The following is a 15,263-nucleotide window of genomic DNA, read 5'->3' on the forward strand; positions in this document are numbered from 1 at the left end:
TAAAACATTTGCAACAAACAACATAAATTAATATCCAAATTGAAGATAAATAATCATTAATAGCGTGTATTTCCTCTTCGTGCTTTAATGACAGCTGCCATGCGGTAAGGTAAGCTTAGGACACAATTAGCAATTTGACGTGGGGGAATATTTTCTCACTCTTCAAGAGGAGCTACTCGAAGCTCTGCAATGATTTCCAACTGTCTGTTGTGAATACGCCAGCTAGCATGTCCCATATGTGTTCACTTGGGTTTAGATCAGGGCAGTCAGGAGGTCAATATTACCTTCGCATCTCCTTTTAATCTTGGTATTCCCTGAGCAGCAATGTCTCTTGATTAAAATGTTATTCTTATTATTGTTTATTTGTTTGACATGTTTTGATTTTTTTTTAAATCGCATTTTTTTAATTGTAATTCTTTTCAGAACGGATGTATTGCTCTGAATAAAAAAAAGGGATGTGAAAAAACACAAAGTGTTATAATTGCACACAGAGGTATCTGATAATGCTTTCAGATTCTTTCACGGGATGTTCAGAAATCTAGATCAGAAAGAACCTCTCGATTTCATCCTGGGTAATATCAAATTAATTATAACTTTTGGTAACATTAATATTCAGTAATGATTAAAATGGAAATAACCACAATTTATGAAAAAAATGATCAAAATCAATGCAAAAATTAAAAAGTTATTTAAGATTGAAATTTAATGATATTTATCTTGTTCGATTTTTTATGTCTAAAAGTGTAGTTTTCAGATTTCAAGAATTTAATTCGGTTCGTTTTAGCCCCGATTTCATTGTTTCGATACTCCCCTTGTTACGCTTCCGTTAACCTTCAATTTCCTTTTTTATTTCTTTCCTTCATCCTCTTAGCTTCCTTCTTAAGCCCACAAAATAACATGGATCCAAAGTTCCAACGTCGATATCTTTATTTTAATGAGGGTTACTCTTTATAATAACTTATATTTTTAACAATTTGTTATTTAGTAGTGTTTGTTTTATTTATTTCACTTGTGATACAATTCAAACCATTCTAAAACATCAAAAAAAGGTAAAGATTTTGATTGGTGTGGTTTCACTTGACCACATATTTTCTTGATCTGTTTGAAGAGGAAAGCAACTTAGTCGTAGGAAGTAGCTGAGAAGATTAAGACACACGATGATTTTAGATTTCATTTCAGCTTGGCATTTAATTAACTTTAATTTTTAATTGATTTGTTTATTGTCGTTATTGTTATTTTCTGTCTGCACTTCACAACTTTTAATGTCAATTTTTCAACTTTTTACTTCCTTTAATTTTAATTAAATTTAGACATTGTTTTTGTTTATTAAGTTACGTTGAAACTGAAGGTTGAGAAGTCCACTAATAAAGAAAACTCAAAGTACCGATTACAAATAAAACTTTATTTTATAACAGATATCCATCAACATAAGAAGGCATTTTTGGAACAATAATAAATAACTTAGCATTAAAAATAAGTGCGATGGCGGGTTTACTCCCATCTAAGTTGATGTTATTATCATGATTACATTACATAACTTTGCAGTTACCTGCAAAAAAATTCTGTGTTAACCACTCTCCGTCATTGAATTCCATTAAAAACTACACCTCGAAGAAAAATGGAGCTTATTCCTCCTCTTCTTCTTCGTCTTCCTCCTCCTCTTCCTCCTCGATCTCCTCTTCTTCCTCCTCCTCTTCAGGTTCAGGTTCGTAGACTGGTTCCTTGATCTCTTCTTCCACTACCTGTTTCTCCTCCTCACCTTCGGGAGTCTCGGGGTCACCGGCCTTCTTACCAGGACGTTCACCGAACCATTTCGGCAGTCTGGCTGTTGAGGTACAAGAAAGGGCGTAATGTAGAGTACGTAATGCTAATGCTAGAAGGACAGGTACGTAGGCCAATTGAGGTTTTCAGTTGGTTATATGCAGAGTTAGGGGGAAGATTGGAAATATTAATTTAAACTATGGAGGGGTTAAATCACAGATACAGAAGAAATTGCATAATGAAATCTGTTTAGTTGGAGGTGAGAATGTTACTTACTCTTTTGTCTAGAATCGAATTGGCCGAACCTTTCATTCCAGGTCTTTTCGTTCATTTCCTTAACAATTTCTTCATATCCCTAGGAAAGAAAATATTATGTTATACAGGGTGCGGCCAGAATGTGTCTTAATTAGGCCTGGCTGAGAAGGGGGCGATTATATATTAGGACAAGATTCTTTCTAAACTCACTTCTGCAACAAAACCCTTTTTCCCTTTCTAACCATTTGTTGTTTAGAACTTCGAGTTGTAATGCTGCTATGCCCTGTATCAAAGGCGTAGATAGAATTTGCAAAACTGAATATTATTCGATTCTTCCTTAACAATCCTTTCAATAAAAAATCTTCTAAAGTTTGCACCTGTGTGGTAAATACTTACACCCTCGAAGAGCTTCTTTTTGTCTCCGTACGACCTTGTGTCCACACGACGTTCATATTTGGAGGCTACTTGGATTTTGGGCTACAACATCATCCCTTGAATTCAACGTTCACAACACAGAATCCTCAATACTTACTGGGTATTTGCCTGTCAGGGCCTCAGGGTCCAAACCCTTCTTCAGGGCTTTATGCCTCAACTGCTGCTTCTGTCTTTCTTTCAACTCTTTAAGCTGCGGGGTCCAATCATTAGGTTCAAGTGGTTCAAATAAAATTTAAGAACTTACATCGTAGTCTTGACGCTTTTGCCTTTCTTCCAAGTCATATTTTTCAGTTTCCAGTTTGACGATGGCCTCCCATAATTCTGTAGCCTTTTCCCTCAGCTTATCCAAGCCCAGCCCATCAATGGACAAAGGTTTGATGCGGATGGATAGGGAGATTTTCTTTTCTTCCTCCAGTTGTTCTTTGGTCTTGTTCCTCTCAACTTGAGCGGGAGAAAGGCTGGCGCTCTAGAGAAAAATATCGTAAGCAAGGAAGCTGTTGAAGAAAATCAGAAGGAAATATTTTTCTGCATTTTCAAGAAGGAAAGTTCGATTAGTTCATTTTATTTTTCGAAAGTAGGACGAGGGCAGAATTCCAAGTGCATTCGCTGCATTTCTCCAACGTCAAAGTTTTTCTCGATACACGTTAAGATCTCGCCTCGAGATGGTTATTATGTCTTCCATGCCGAAAATGGGAAAACCGCCTCACTAAAGAAATTGTTATTTTATACAATTTTCTGCAAATGGGAATATCCTGTCATCCTGGAATGGTTTTAAGTGGGGCCATATAAAAAGTATCCTTGGAAAATGCTTGCAGAGAGAAAGCTTATGTGTTTTGGGTTTGACAGAGATAAACGATCATTCCAGAGGCTTCTGTTTTGACGAGCTTTGCCAATGTAATTAATGTAAAAAATTAATGGAAAGAGTTTAAAATAAAACAACTTGCTTGTATTTCTTTACTTGCCTTTCCAAGATCCAACCGAAAGGAGATACTTAATTATCACCCTGATGGATTGCCTTATTTATTATAGTCTTATGAACGTTCCACCCTTAGAGACGCAACTTAAATCAGCGGGAGAAAAAAGATAAATAATCATTAGAAAAATCATTTCTGAACCGTTAAACTTTTCCATGAAATTGCTGTCAGGTCCTCATCAAGATACCGCATAAAAACATTAAAGTCGCTTCTAACGAAGCAACACTATTACTGTTGCCTTTGGCTTTGATGACTCTGTCTGTTTTGTTGAAGCCTCATTTAAAGACTGACGCAAATTTGCTGAGATAATTTTTATAGACTCTAAAAATAGGTTGCAAAACAAAATTAATCAATTTTGGTGCCTCGGAGTCCAAATATAGTTTTACCGCGTATATCTGGCCAGAGCTAGATTCGTGGCGTGTTAATGGAAATTCCTCAGTACTTCAACGTTTAAGAAACCGTTCAGCTATTCTCTCCAATTACACACACTCCTGGAAAGTGTGCATTATTACTCGCATTGAGTCCAGGTTAAGGTATCCCTCGTGGAACCTCCATTACGGAAACAACAGTTGAGAAGTTCGTTATCGAAAGCGACGTAAGAACGGCAGCTTAGATGAGAACCATATCAGAGGTAGACGAAAACTTTTATAGAAAAACCTGAGGACGTGCATAAAAGGAAGCTGGTGGGGACTCATTGCGCAGGTCTCGACTGGCCATGAGGCGTTTAGCTCCTACTTGCGCAGAATAGGAAAAAGGTAGATCGGATCTGGAAGGAAATAACGTCGCTGGCGCCATCTTCCATTGCGATGAATGTGAAATTGAAAAAGCAGCAGTGGCAGAGACCTGTGGGGGAGAAGTCCCGGAGCAGAACGTGTCAGAGAGCACAGTAGAAGGACGAAAAATGTGATTGATAAAATTCTGTATCTGATTTAAATTAAAAAATTTAACTAATACAAGAAAACCTTATGAATGTATCGCTGAGATATTGAAAAAAGAAGCAGAATTGTATATGTGGGTGGAACTTACAATTTTTGAACAGAATTAAGTAAAAGACTTACAGAAGCTTTCGCTCTTAGAATTCTTTGCACAAGAAATATTTTATGAAAGTAATTTTTTTATGAATTTTTTCGAGAAATTTTAAATATTATAAATACTCACAGACTCGTCGGTTTTGGTCTTAGATAGACCTGGAGCCTTCTTGTGGGTGCTGTTCATGGCTTGCAACATAAGTTGGCGCCTCTTCTCGGCTTCCTCAAGGCGCAACCTCTTTTCTTCAATTTCTGCAAAAAGAAATTCAAACCTTAAAACTGTATTTTCTAAAACCTTCAACAATCGCAACCTTTTTGTTTCTTTTCTTCAAGTTCCCTTTGACGACGTTCCTCTTCTTGTTTCTTGCGCTCAGCCAGTTTCTTTTCTTCTTCAGCACGGGTGACCTTCCTCTTGGCTTGCTTCTCCTTTAGCCTAAAACACAGGCATTACACATACTCGTCGATGGTATGACTTGGTGAATACCTTTTGAGTTCTTCCTCTTCCTTGGCGCGTTGTTTGCGCCATTCCGTAATGTATTCGCGCAGCTGTTCATCTAGATCGGATCTTTTCTGATCTTGTTTCTTGATGAATTCTGGATCGCCCGATGGTTGTTCTCTAGCAAATAAGGAGGGTTTTGTTTAGAGTAAAATTTAGTAAAATCAGGTGAAAGCTGGAGCAAAGCATCTCATCTGTTAAAATTCAAAAATGCATTGGCTCTGTTGCGGTCTTATGGAACAGATTCGGTATCGGAAGGCTGTTGCAATGTTTATATCAGCTCCAGAAAAATGTGTTTTGCCAATTTTTCTTGCCATTTGATGATGTATATCCAGGATTTTGATTATTAGCCAAAATCCCCGCTGGCTTGTAATAAATAACCTATTGTTATCTCATAACCAGTCGGTGCTATTAGAACCGTTTTAGCCTACCGAGGCGCTTCAATGGCCCTGTTCTATTATAATTTAAAATTATTTTTCTTTCAGTAATAATTAACACTCAGTACAGCCTTTGTTTACGTGCACCTGCAGCCAGGATATATTTAGCTAAAAATCTTGTTCGTAGGTCGGTATTTTCACAGCTATTTATTTTTAAAATCCGGTCTTTGTTGCTTTTATGTCTATAAATTTGCAATTTATTTTTATCTGTTTTCCGATGAGTAAGATGGGTTAGTATTTCATGTTGGAAATCAGAACAACATCCACAGTTTTATCGACAGAATTCGAAGATGATGATGGCAATACAGGGTGGAACTTAGGTAGGAGTTTTCCTTTTCAACAAAATAAGCGACATCTTTATGTAACATTTTTTCGAAATAAAAAATAATCGAAATATGCGCATGTCAAGAAAATTAAAAAAAAAGAACGGGACTTTTTGAGCAACCCACTTTTTTACGGGTCGCAATGGACCAATAGGGTGGCCCGTGAGATGACCAGACCTAAGTCTGGGCAACTCTTATCTGCGGGATTGCACGAAAAGTTTGGTATTTATGTGCTTGGCTCTTTTATAGCTTTGCAGAATACCAAATGATGAAGCTTTGACGAGATTCGCAACCATAGAGGGAAATCCAACATGGTATACTGTATCTCCTTCCGTTTCTGACATCCCATGGCCCTCCTTATGTTCGACACAATGCCCATTTCCTATTTTTTTAGCATCTTCGCATTTTTTACGAACTTCATCACTCGGAAAATGGAACTTTATTCAAGTTTCTTAGCAAATGTATGATATGTGTTTAAGTAGCGCTTTACTCTTGGGCATGTTATATAGTGAGTTGAACGCTCATTCAAGGTGATGTACGGAAATTTTCACATTCAAACTGTTGTTATAAATGAGTGTTTGCTGTGCATCGACATTAAGGTAAATAGCAAAGTTCACAAATCACATGAAGCAAAGCCAAAAAAAAGTCAAAAGCCTGTGGTGTAACATAACCCACATGTCCAAAGTTAACGGCTAATGAAAATACCAAGTAAAATAACCATTTTTAGCTCAATTATAGCTGTCCAAAAATTCTGTCGTCCACTATCCACCTCAAAAATTTTGATTTTTCCTTCGAAAATGGCGGTAGGAAAAACGCAAAATACCCATAGGTGGAGAGAGGTTTAAAATGGCAAAAAATACAGTAAAAACTGTTAGCACCAATCAAACTATAATAGTCAATAGGGCAAAATCCAAAATTGCAAAAACGGATTAGGGAAAATTTGTTGCAAAACCTAAAAATCGAAGCTTTCTAAAGGGGACTTACTCGACTCTGGTGGTAGTGGTGGTGGTCCTAGGGGGTACACGTCACAAGGGCAACGAAGGTGCACGAAAAAGGAGAAAAAATAAAATAAAACGTGAAATATTTACAAAAAAAAATTAATCTTCAATGTGTTTTATTGAATGATTAGATCTTAGTGCATTTTAGCTTTAATAATTCAACATTCAATAAAATACCTTAAAGTGGGCTCAAAGTCAAATCGAACATGTAGGGTGAGCATGAGCATTGGATTATAAAAAAAATCACTCGGTGTGGGTTTTAGAACAAAGTGGTAAGACATATAAAACATAGAAGGGTGCATAAGGTATCAACTTGTCTTGATATTATTGTAAGTAGGTCTTGTGTTTATGGGTGGGGGTTATTACAGAAAACACTGGTGGGTGGTAGTTTCTCATACTATCCTACACTGGGGTTGGGCACTCATACGGTCTGGCTACTGTACTTTCTATATAGATACAGGGTGTTGAGGTAAAGTTTCTGTACACAGGGGCGTTTAAAACTTACGTTTTTCTGCAAAGAGAAATATTATATTACAACGCGAAACTCATGGTACATGTTGGTCTGATTGATCTGTAGCTTATTGCCAATGGAGTAAGCAGATATATACAAGATGAATTTTGTGTAGAATTTGGGTCCTAAATGTTTTACTCCAGAAAGCTTGAACATTGGTTAAATTGTAGTAAAACATAGTGGAACCAAATTCCTGGTCTACAATCACAACAAACTAACTTTGGTACAATAATTTACTAATTTTTCAAGCACTAGTCACTTACGTCTCCACGACTTCCTCCTCCTCTTCTTCACTGTAAAAGACAAGAAAGGATGTTACCTTAAATGATTATTAGTAACTTTATGTAAGTTTTGATGACTGAGCTTATTGAGGATACTTACGAATAGACTTCCTCGTCGTCAGACATGGTTGAAGGGAGTTAATATCTGAAATCAAAGACATTTTAGTTAGTGCGTTTCTTAGTATAAAAAGTCTAGCATAATGCGTTCTTGAGGAGTATATTAATTTGGGTGTGATTTTTTAAGCTTTTCCGACAGAAAAAATTTAGCACGAAAGAATCAAATTACATCTCTAGAACAATAGTGATCATCAAAATTGGCGATTTTTATTTATATTTTTATTATTATTTTTTTTTACCGAAGACTGAGCACAAAATCGAAAATAAACCAATTTCCTATCAACAAACAAGTTTTTTCGTTGTTTACGTACAATTTGATTAACTAAGTTTGTGCTACATTTTTTTACCAAATTTATATCCTTTTCTCTCAAAAACTAATCCATAGATTTTCATTCGCAATACACCATTGAATGTAATTTTGGAAGGTCGTTAATTTGAGGTGCCACTTGATCCATGACGCAATTTTTAAAAATAATCGGTCCTTTTGCACTATTGGTGATGTAAGCAACATTTAAAAAAACAAACAAACGTCGAAATCTAGTGTTTTTTGTCTTATTTAATGCTGCTTTTGAATTTTTTTAAAATAATAAATTGCTTAAAAGCTTAAGGGGGCACAATTTAGAATCGTATTTATTTCGGATTCTCTTACTTAGAGAAGGTATAGGGAAGAACAAGACTTTTACCGTAATTTAGAAATATTATTAAGAGAAACTGTCCACCAGACATTCGAATATATACAGTACAGCAAAATAAATGATAAAAAAATGGTATAGTAAAAACTATGAAGATTTAAGGAAAATTATAAGATTTTTTTCGTTTTAACTGTACGAATAAATGTTATATGTATGTTTAAGTCTCTTCAGAAAGAATGCCCGTAGGCACTTGCACAAAGATACCTTTTTTTCATGAAACATGTATGAAAACATTAATTTAGTCATAAATAAATTTTACACTGGGTGTTGAAAAGTTGCGCACTTTGAAAAAAAAATTCATCCAGCGCTGACAGCACCCTCTATAATGTACATCGAAAATGTACCCAGATTGTGATATCTCGCCCTTAAAAACCCCCGATGCGCTATTTTGTTCAGACAGTAGAATACAAACGGATTAATTAGTTTTCTTTTCCCTTTTTTAAACTTCATTTTGACGTTCTGTATTTTGAAAATCATCCACTTTTGGACTAAGGTAAATTGGGTTAAATTGTCATGCTTTCGTCTCAGAAATCTGTGGTAGAATTTTGGACGGACCTTTTAGAGCTGCCCTGTACATTTTATCAAGCCTACTAGAGAAAAGTGCCCTTTAAAAGAGGCGCCGAATACTCGAATTTATTGTCACGTATTGGGGAAACCAAAGGGAATTATTTCCACCCAGTGTAGACGAATTCCGAAAGGTCAAGATCGCTAATGCATGTTAAATCCGATGTTGGCAATATTTACAAAAGGGTTCGGTCCGGCATCATCATGACATTGTATATTCGAACTAGAGATATCGCTACGTGGTCTCGGCTAGAAAAGATTTTATTAACCACGTTTGACCATTGATCAGGAGCAAATCCAACATCATAACTTGATGTTAAGTTTACCTCGCCTTAATCAAGCTTTGCCATATTTATTAATATCTCCGAAACAGGTAAAGAAATAGGCGATTCTAGATCGTGGTCCATGTTATTATTGATTCGAGCTTTTGTTGCTACATCTGCGTTAAAATAAAAACGATAATTACAATGCGACCAAATCTTTTAAGTGCATTACGATATTTATTGTGCTGAAAGTCTATCTCGAAAATGAAATTCAAACCAACTCGTCTCGGACTGTATTTGGCAACATCTGCAGCTTTTCGACATTTCGGTTATTTTCAGACCGGCTCAACGCAAGCTGTTTTGTAATCTAAAAATAATACTTTTAACATAAACTACTAACTACTCACTCGCTATTTTACTTAACAGTAGATAGACATAAGATAGAAAGTTAGAAACAGACGCGAATTGAGTAATTTTCCAAATTTTGGAAAATTTTCCGCACGGCTATCTATCTTGATAAATCAGTTTAACTGGGTCAGTAGCATGCACGTTTTCCCTAAAGCTCCATGCAGAAAAGGCATTTTTTACACTAAGCCATCCAATCACTTCGGTGATTGTCCTCTGGATCTCGTCTGATCTCTAGAGAGGAGACCAAGAAAAGTTTACGTAGGCGCAGTTCTGGCCCTGAAAGGATTGCTTACGCCCTCAAAGGGAATTCCCAAAGGGTTAAAACTGTATCAGGAAACTATAAAACTCCGGGTGTTGAACCAGGACTGGTTTTCCAATGTCCTGTTTATCGATTTGTTAGTAGGAGTTGGCTCTATGCGTACATTCTGACTTGCAATTTGAGCTGGAAAGCATTTGTGTTATTTTTCTGTAGGGAGAAATCGTCCAGAGATTTATGTAGGACGAAATACAGATTTTTTATAGTGTCACAATAGAAGAGAGTTATCGCACACACCAATTTTAACTGTCGTCAATAACAAATATTTCCATTAAAATGAGAAAATTGCAAGAGAAAAACACGAGAAGCTCTAGAAGTAAAATGGGTTGTCGCCGAATCCCTACTGTGATTCTAGACTGAACAAACATTTCTGTTGCTTTCTCCGATGTACTGGAAAAATATAAAAAAATCTGGCATTTGCCCGTATTCCAGGGATATTGTTGGATACAATATGTTAATCATGCTCCTCATCATCATCAGTTTCCTTAAACGTTTACGATGTCAAATTTCGTGTTCACATCCTAGAATTGAACAAATCTCCTCAACAGCTTCAGCAACTTTTAATCAAAATACAGTTCAAATTCCTTCTGTGTTGTAAGCAAAGAGAATGTTTGCAGAGAGACCCTTATTCCCTGAACATAAAGCCTTTGAGCTCTTGTTTACTGGTGTCTGCATAATCCCTTATTCAGGAGGGGCAAAAACATTTCGTCCTGCCTCATTAGGAAAGCAGAAGTTATCGCCGATATTGATTTCGTCCTGGATTTGTCTCCCCTTTTGAATGGGGATGATCCAATAAACGCAATATTTTTTAAGGCTTTTTAGCTGGCTTTCAAAGGTTTTAGTATCAATTTATCATTTAGGTTTCCTGATCTCCGACAACAGCTCTTATAAGGGAACTTTTCCAATATAAAATTCTTTAATATAAAACTTTCCAAATTTCCTTCCCCCGAAATTATGTTTTCCCAAACAACTTTTTGAATACTTCGCGTTATTGCCAATATCCTTTCAGCCCCAAGAACCATTTATCACCCTTCTCTGCAAAAGGCAATTATCCATAAAATACCTCCAATAACTTCTACTATTCTGTGAGAAATTCTCCCGTTTCTCCACCTTATCCTCAAAACGGAATCTCATGAAACGCCACTTCTTGGAGGCTTCCTCAAACAACCCCTTTCACCTTCTGTTTTCCCGTTACAAATAGCTGAACAGCGCTGTCGGTCTACAGCGACGCAGCTACGCTGCATGAACGTCAGCTTCACATCTAAACTGAGGACAATTGCTCCAAGGGGCGGAATTTGATTGTTAAAAAATGTAACAAATTAAAAGCCTCAAAAGTCAATTTCCTCAAAAGCACTGTTTTGTTTCGTTTATATCAGGATATCATGAAGTTTGCACCATAATCCACCGATCAACATTAATATTAGGCTTGCAGAAGTACCTTTAAACGTTCTCTTGTAAAGGGAAGGGTTGCGAATACAAGGGAAAGCAACCCTTAAATTGGGGTTTTAAAACGTCAGGCAAATTCGCGAAAACACTGGGTGAAAGGAAAACATGAGAATGAGGAAGAAAGGTGCGGCTGGGAAATGCTTTGTTTTAGTGTTTTAGGATATCATGGGAATTATTTTTAAATTTGGAATAACGATTTGTTATTGAAAGCAGCTTATGGCATAAATGCGATTATAGAGGCGAAGTTGCCTCTTTAATGGGCGTCCGAAAATCGTGTTGCCAGGCAACCCTTTAAAATAAGATTTTTCTTGCTTAATGCTGTTTTTTTTTTATTGAGACAGAGGAAACGTATAGGGCAGTAAAAGGGAGCCGACCCCAGAGAAAGCACCACCCTGTGGACTTTTGCAATCTTGCAATAATTAGTAATTAGTGCAGGTTAAGAACCAAATGCCCTTGAAAGCGTCTAAGTATGTCTTATATATAGGGTTTTATTTCAGTATGTGGTCAAACCTCAAGGGGTGATTCTTTGAGTAATTCTAAGAGGAGAAGTTTATATAAATACAGGTCCGGTAATGCTTCGTTCTCAAATATAGGGCGTCAAATGCTTCTTAAAAAATCCTTTTATTGTAAAAATCTCAATGATCTTTTAGCCGTTTTTATCGATATTTGGCAGTGTTGTTTATGATTATTATTGTTATTTATGCCCCATTAAGTATTTTAAAACTTTTATATCTTTTTCACATCAAGCACAGTCATGGCCACCCTGATCACCGGACCTAAATCCGTTAGATTTTTTTTTTGGGTACATATAAAATCCTTAATTTTTATTGTTGGTTTTCGTTATAACCAAAAGCATTTGATGCAAACTTGGCATGTTAACTTTCCCTTAACCTGTAATCAAAATATTGAAAACCGTAAAGGGATGTTTTGTGTCTTTTATTTTTACGAGCAAACAAATAACCTGCCCTTATATATTTCAAATTGCAATCTAATTGGGTGAACGAGGATAAAAGAAAATGAAAAACATTTTATAAATTGCTGTCTAGACATTTTGTATAAAAATCTGTAAGCGACTTTTAAGAAACAAAGAGCAACTTTCCATTTCCTTCGAGTTTCATTGGCTCAAATAGACACTTCAAAACTACATTTTATTGGATCGATGGAAGAAAAATACCCCTTAACTTCTTTGCACAGTTATGAAGACGTATAGAAATATGCAGGAGCTATCCAGACGCGTTTTTACACAGGGTCTTTTATGATGATGGGAACACACTTTAGCACATGACTATATAGAGTGTTTCATAAACATATCGACAAATTTTCAGGATATATAGAGCTCATGAAAACAAATATTTAGATGGAATACAATTAGTTTCGAAATGGCTTTAAAAAAATCACATGAACATAGATCCGGAGATGGTTAAAATTACAAAAGGGTGCAGCATTTCTTTTACGTCTCATAGAATTTAAAACGCATCTTTGATCATGATATCACGTTTCTGTTCAAATTTAATCTATAGGGCGATAATTATTTTTGGGCTCGGTCCCCATTTATTTTTCCGAACATAATATGCCCCAAATCAACTATCAATTTGAATATTTCAACAGTTCTCAGTTAGTTGAGTTTTTGGCACACCTTTTCCTATCACATATGTTCTTAATAGTAGTATTAACCCGAAATTTGAACTCCTATAAATAAAGTGTTTGAACTCTAGGAGCTATACCCCGGTACTTGAGTAATAAATCATTTCCGAATCTATGTTTATATATATATATATATATATATATATATATATATCTCATTTATTCAATATATTTCATTTATTGGAAATGACCTGTGTAATTACTTCTTTCGTCACAGAACACTCTGTAGAAAAGCAACATTAGATAGCTCCTGCGTAGCTCAATATCTCTATGTAACTCCTCGAAGAAACCACCAAGCGCTGAGTCTCCTGCAGGACTATCAAGAAACCATAAGCGAAGTAGGAGTATTGTAGCTATGCAAAACTCTATCTCGAAGATACTTTGACTCCCTCAAAGCGCTATAGAGCGATTTGAGGCAGCTCTATGAAAATATCCTTCAACAGGAGAACAGGAGAAGTGTCGGGTATATAGAGCCTTCCCGGGGGCCTCAAAGCTCTGCACTTTCAGTACAGAGCTAAAATCAATTTGTGTCTGTGACATAGAGTCCACAGGTGTATTTCCAGAATTTTTGAATGTTAAATTTCAAGTACTTGAATGTAGGCCTGAATGTGTGTCGATTGAGCGAAAGTAAAAGTTACTAATCAATGCCACCATCGTGATTAACTTAGGGACTAAAGGTTAAAGGTTAACAGGTAAGGCAAAACGTTGAAAACAGCGGTAACAGGACAACATAGTCCTGCGGGAAGTGTTCTGTAAAATGTTATAGAGTTGGGGATCAATTTTCAAAGTTGCCTTTTTAAGGTTCGAAATTGGCACCAAAACAATGTGTATGCTTGTACCCGGTTAAATATAGAGCAAGAAATAGCTGTGGGTGGGTTATGCTGACAAAGATCATTTGAGGTATTAAGAATAAATACTGAAAACTGAAACCGAGAGATTTTATAAATAGCCGAATATTTGGGTTCGAAAATAGCCGCTAAAATTGAGGTTGATGTGATTTAGAATGTCCGTTCCGAAATGTGGAAATTATATCATCGTGTCGTAAGTTGACGTCATTGTTGAGTAATAACGCGATAATGTTTTTGGGGTCGTATAAGGAGTATAAGTCATTGCTGAGTGCACTAATTCCTTCTCTACACACTACTAATCCCGAGTGCATTATTCGCACCTCTATATACCTTTAAAATAAATGTGAAATTGAGCAATAAATAATACAGCATTAGTCGAAGCAGGAAGTTAAGTGGAAGCACTAAAGTAGCGGCGATCCTGCTCTTGCACACTGAACACCCACGTGGTTGCCCCTTAAAGATACAATTTGGGGCACACGGAATTTTTGATTGCAGGTATTCGCGTAAAAGTAAGTAGCAGGGAATCAGCAAAAAACAAACACACAGAACTTACAACAAACAACAAGGAAAAAAGTGGCGTATCCAGGAGCACCACTTAACTCGGGGAGCCCGCAGTGACTGCTGGTAAAATTCCAGAAGTTCCCGCAGGAAGAGAATCTTAGCAGGAGATGCGCGCGCAGTGGATATGGGAACACTCCCACGGCCTCAGGTTATTTTGGAAATACCTCGGGTTTGTGAGGCTTACGACTTACGTTACCTATGCGAGAAATGATACGCTGTACATTTTTGGCCAAGGATTTGACCTGTGTCTGCATGTTTTGAGCGCCTCTGACTTGGATTTAGTCAATGTTAAGAGTCTCACGTTAACCATTTCAAAGATGTGCGCTTAGCAAAGAGTAGGTAGGAAACATGTATAGAAAGTTATGGGGTGTAGTTTCGATTTTGTTCAAATTCGTTGAACTGCCTTCCCGTTCCAGAATTAAGGTTTTCGTGTCAAGAAATATTCGGTATTCCAGGTCGTTTTTAGACAGATTACTCCGGTATTTGTATTGGAATCAGTCAGCAAAAATGAATACTTGCGTGGGCTTCTAAGTAATTGAAAGAATAAGGGAAAGCATACTAATGATCCTCTTTAGAACGCTAGGTGATTGATGGGACCAATTTCAAGGCATCAAGCACTTTTCAGCTCTGAAAGAAAACCAATTAATACAATTTTCCACTTTTTTATGTTGGAAATATTTTGGAAAATTCTCTTCTGTTCTGTGGAGTCTCAATGGATAGCTATGTTCGAAAATTTAAAAGTGGGAAATATTTGTTCAACTCCCATAAGTGAATGGTAATATGCGATGAATTTCATGATATATGGAAAAATCAATTACCACGAATTATGCGGATTCAGAGAAGCCCTCGTCTTTCATGACCTTTCTGGAATTTGGACTGAGCTGAATTTTTATTAGAATTCACTA

The 15,263-nt window shown here is 36.5% G+C and overlaps 1 protein-coding gene and 1 long non-coding RNA gene across 3 annotated transcripts; one reads left to right on the plus strand and one right to left on the minus strand.

The window, feature by feature from the left end:
* Positions 1–1,381: 1,381 nt before the first annotated feature.
* On the minus strand, positions 1,382–14,494 carry LOC136341020 (troponin T, skeletal muscle-like). Of its 2 annotated transcripts, XM_066285582.1 has the most exons (13): positions 14,351–14,493; positions 7,600–7,644; positions 7,482–7,511; positions 6,694–6,720; positions 4,938–5,069; positions 4,765–4,886; positions 4,584–4,705; positions 2,696–2,917; positions 2,549–2,641; positions 2,413–2,493; positions 2,038–2,116; positions 1,608–1,825; positions 1,382–1,549 (listed from the first exon to the last, which is right to left on the minus strand). In XM_066285582.1, exons 2-12 carry the CDS (start codon positions 7,623–7,625, stop codon positions 1,626–1,628), a joined length of 1,134 nt encoding a protein of 377 aa, XP_066141679.1. In that variant the 5' UTR covers positions 7,626–7,644; positions 14,351–14,493; the 3' UTR covers positions 1,382–1,549; positions 1,608–1,625. The 2 variants fall into 2 exon arrangements, with proteins under 2 accessions (XP_066141679.1, XP_066141681.1); XM_066285584.1 differs by lacking the exon at positions 6,694–6,720 and having other exon boundaries at positions 14,351–14,494.
* Positions 3,837–4,369, plus strand: LOC136341030 (uncharacterized). The gene is made up of 2 exons (XR_010732427.1): positions 3,837–4,020; positions 4,077–4,369. It is a non-coding gene; the product is annotated as an uncharacterized lncRNA (long non-coding RNA).
* Positions 14,495–15,263: the final 769 nt, after the last annotated feature.

This window comes from Euwallacea fornicatus, chromosome 9 (assembly GCF_040115645.1).
Source record: "Euwallacea fornicatus isolate EFF26 chromosome 9, ASM4011564v1, whole genome shotgun sequence".
NCBI lineage: Eukaryota > Metazoa > Arthropoda > Insecta > Coleoptera > Curculionidae > Euwallacea > Euwallacea fornicatus.

Bases quoted from the DNA above. Each gene is read 5' to 3' on its own strand.
- LOC136341020 (XM_066285582.1), bottom strand. From the start codon at position 7,625: ATGTCTGACGACGAGGAAGTCTATTC. The intron at 6,721-7,481 runs GTAAGTGACTAG...TGTACCCCCTAG, and splicing joins GAGGAGGAAGTCGTGGAGAC to GACCACCACCACTACCACCA. The intron at 2,918-4,583 runs GTGAGTATTTAT...ATTTTTCTCTAG, and splicing joins AGACCAAAACCGACGAGTCT to AGCGCCAGCCTTTCTCCCGC.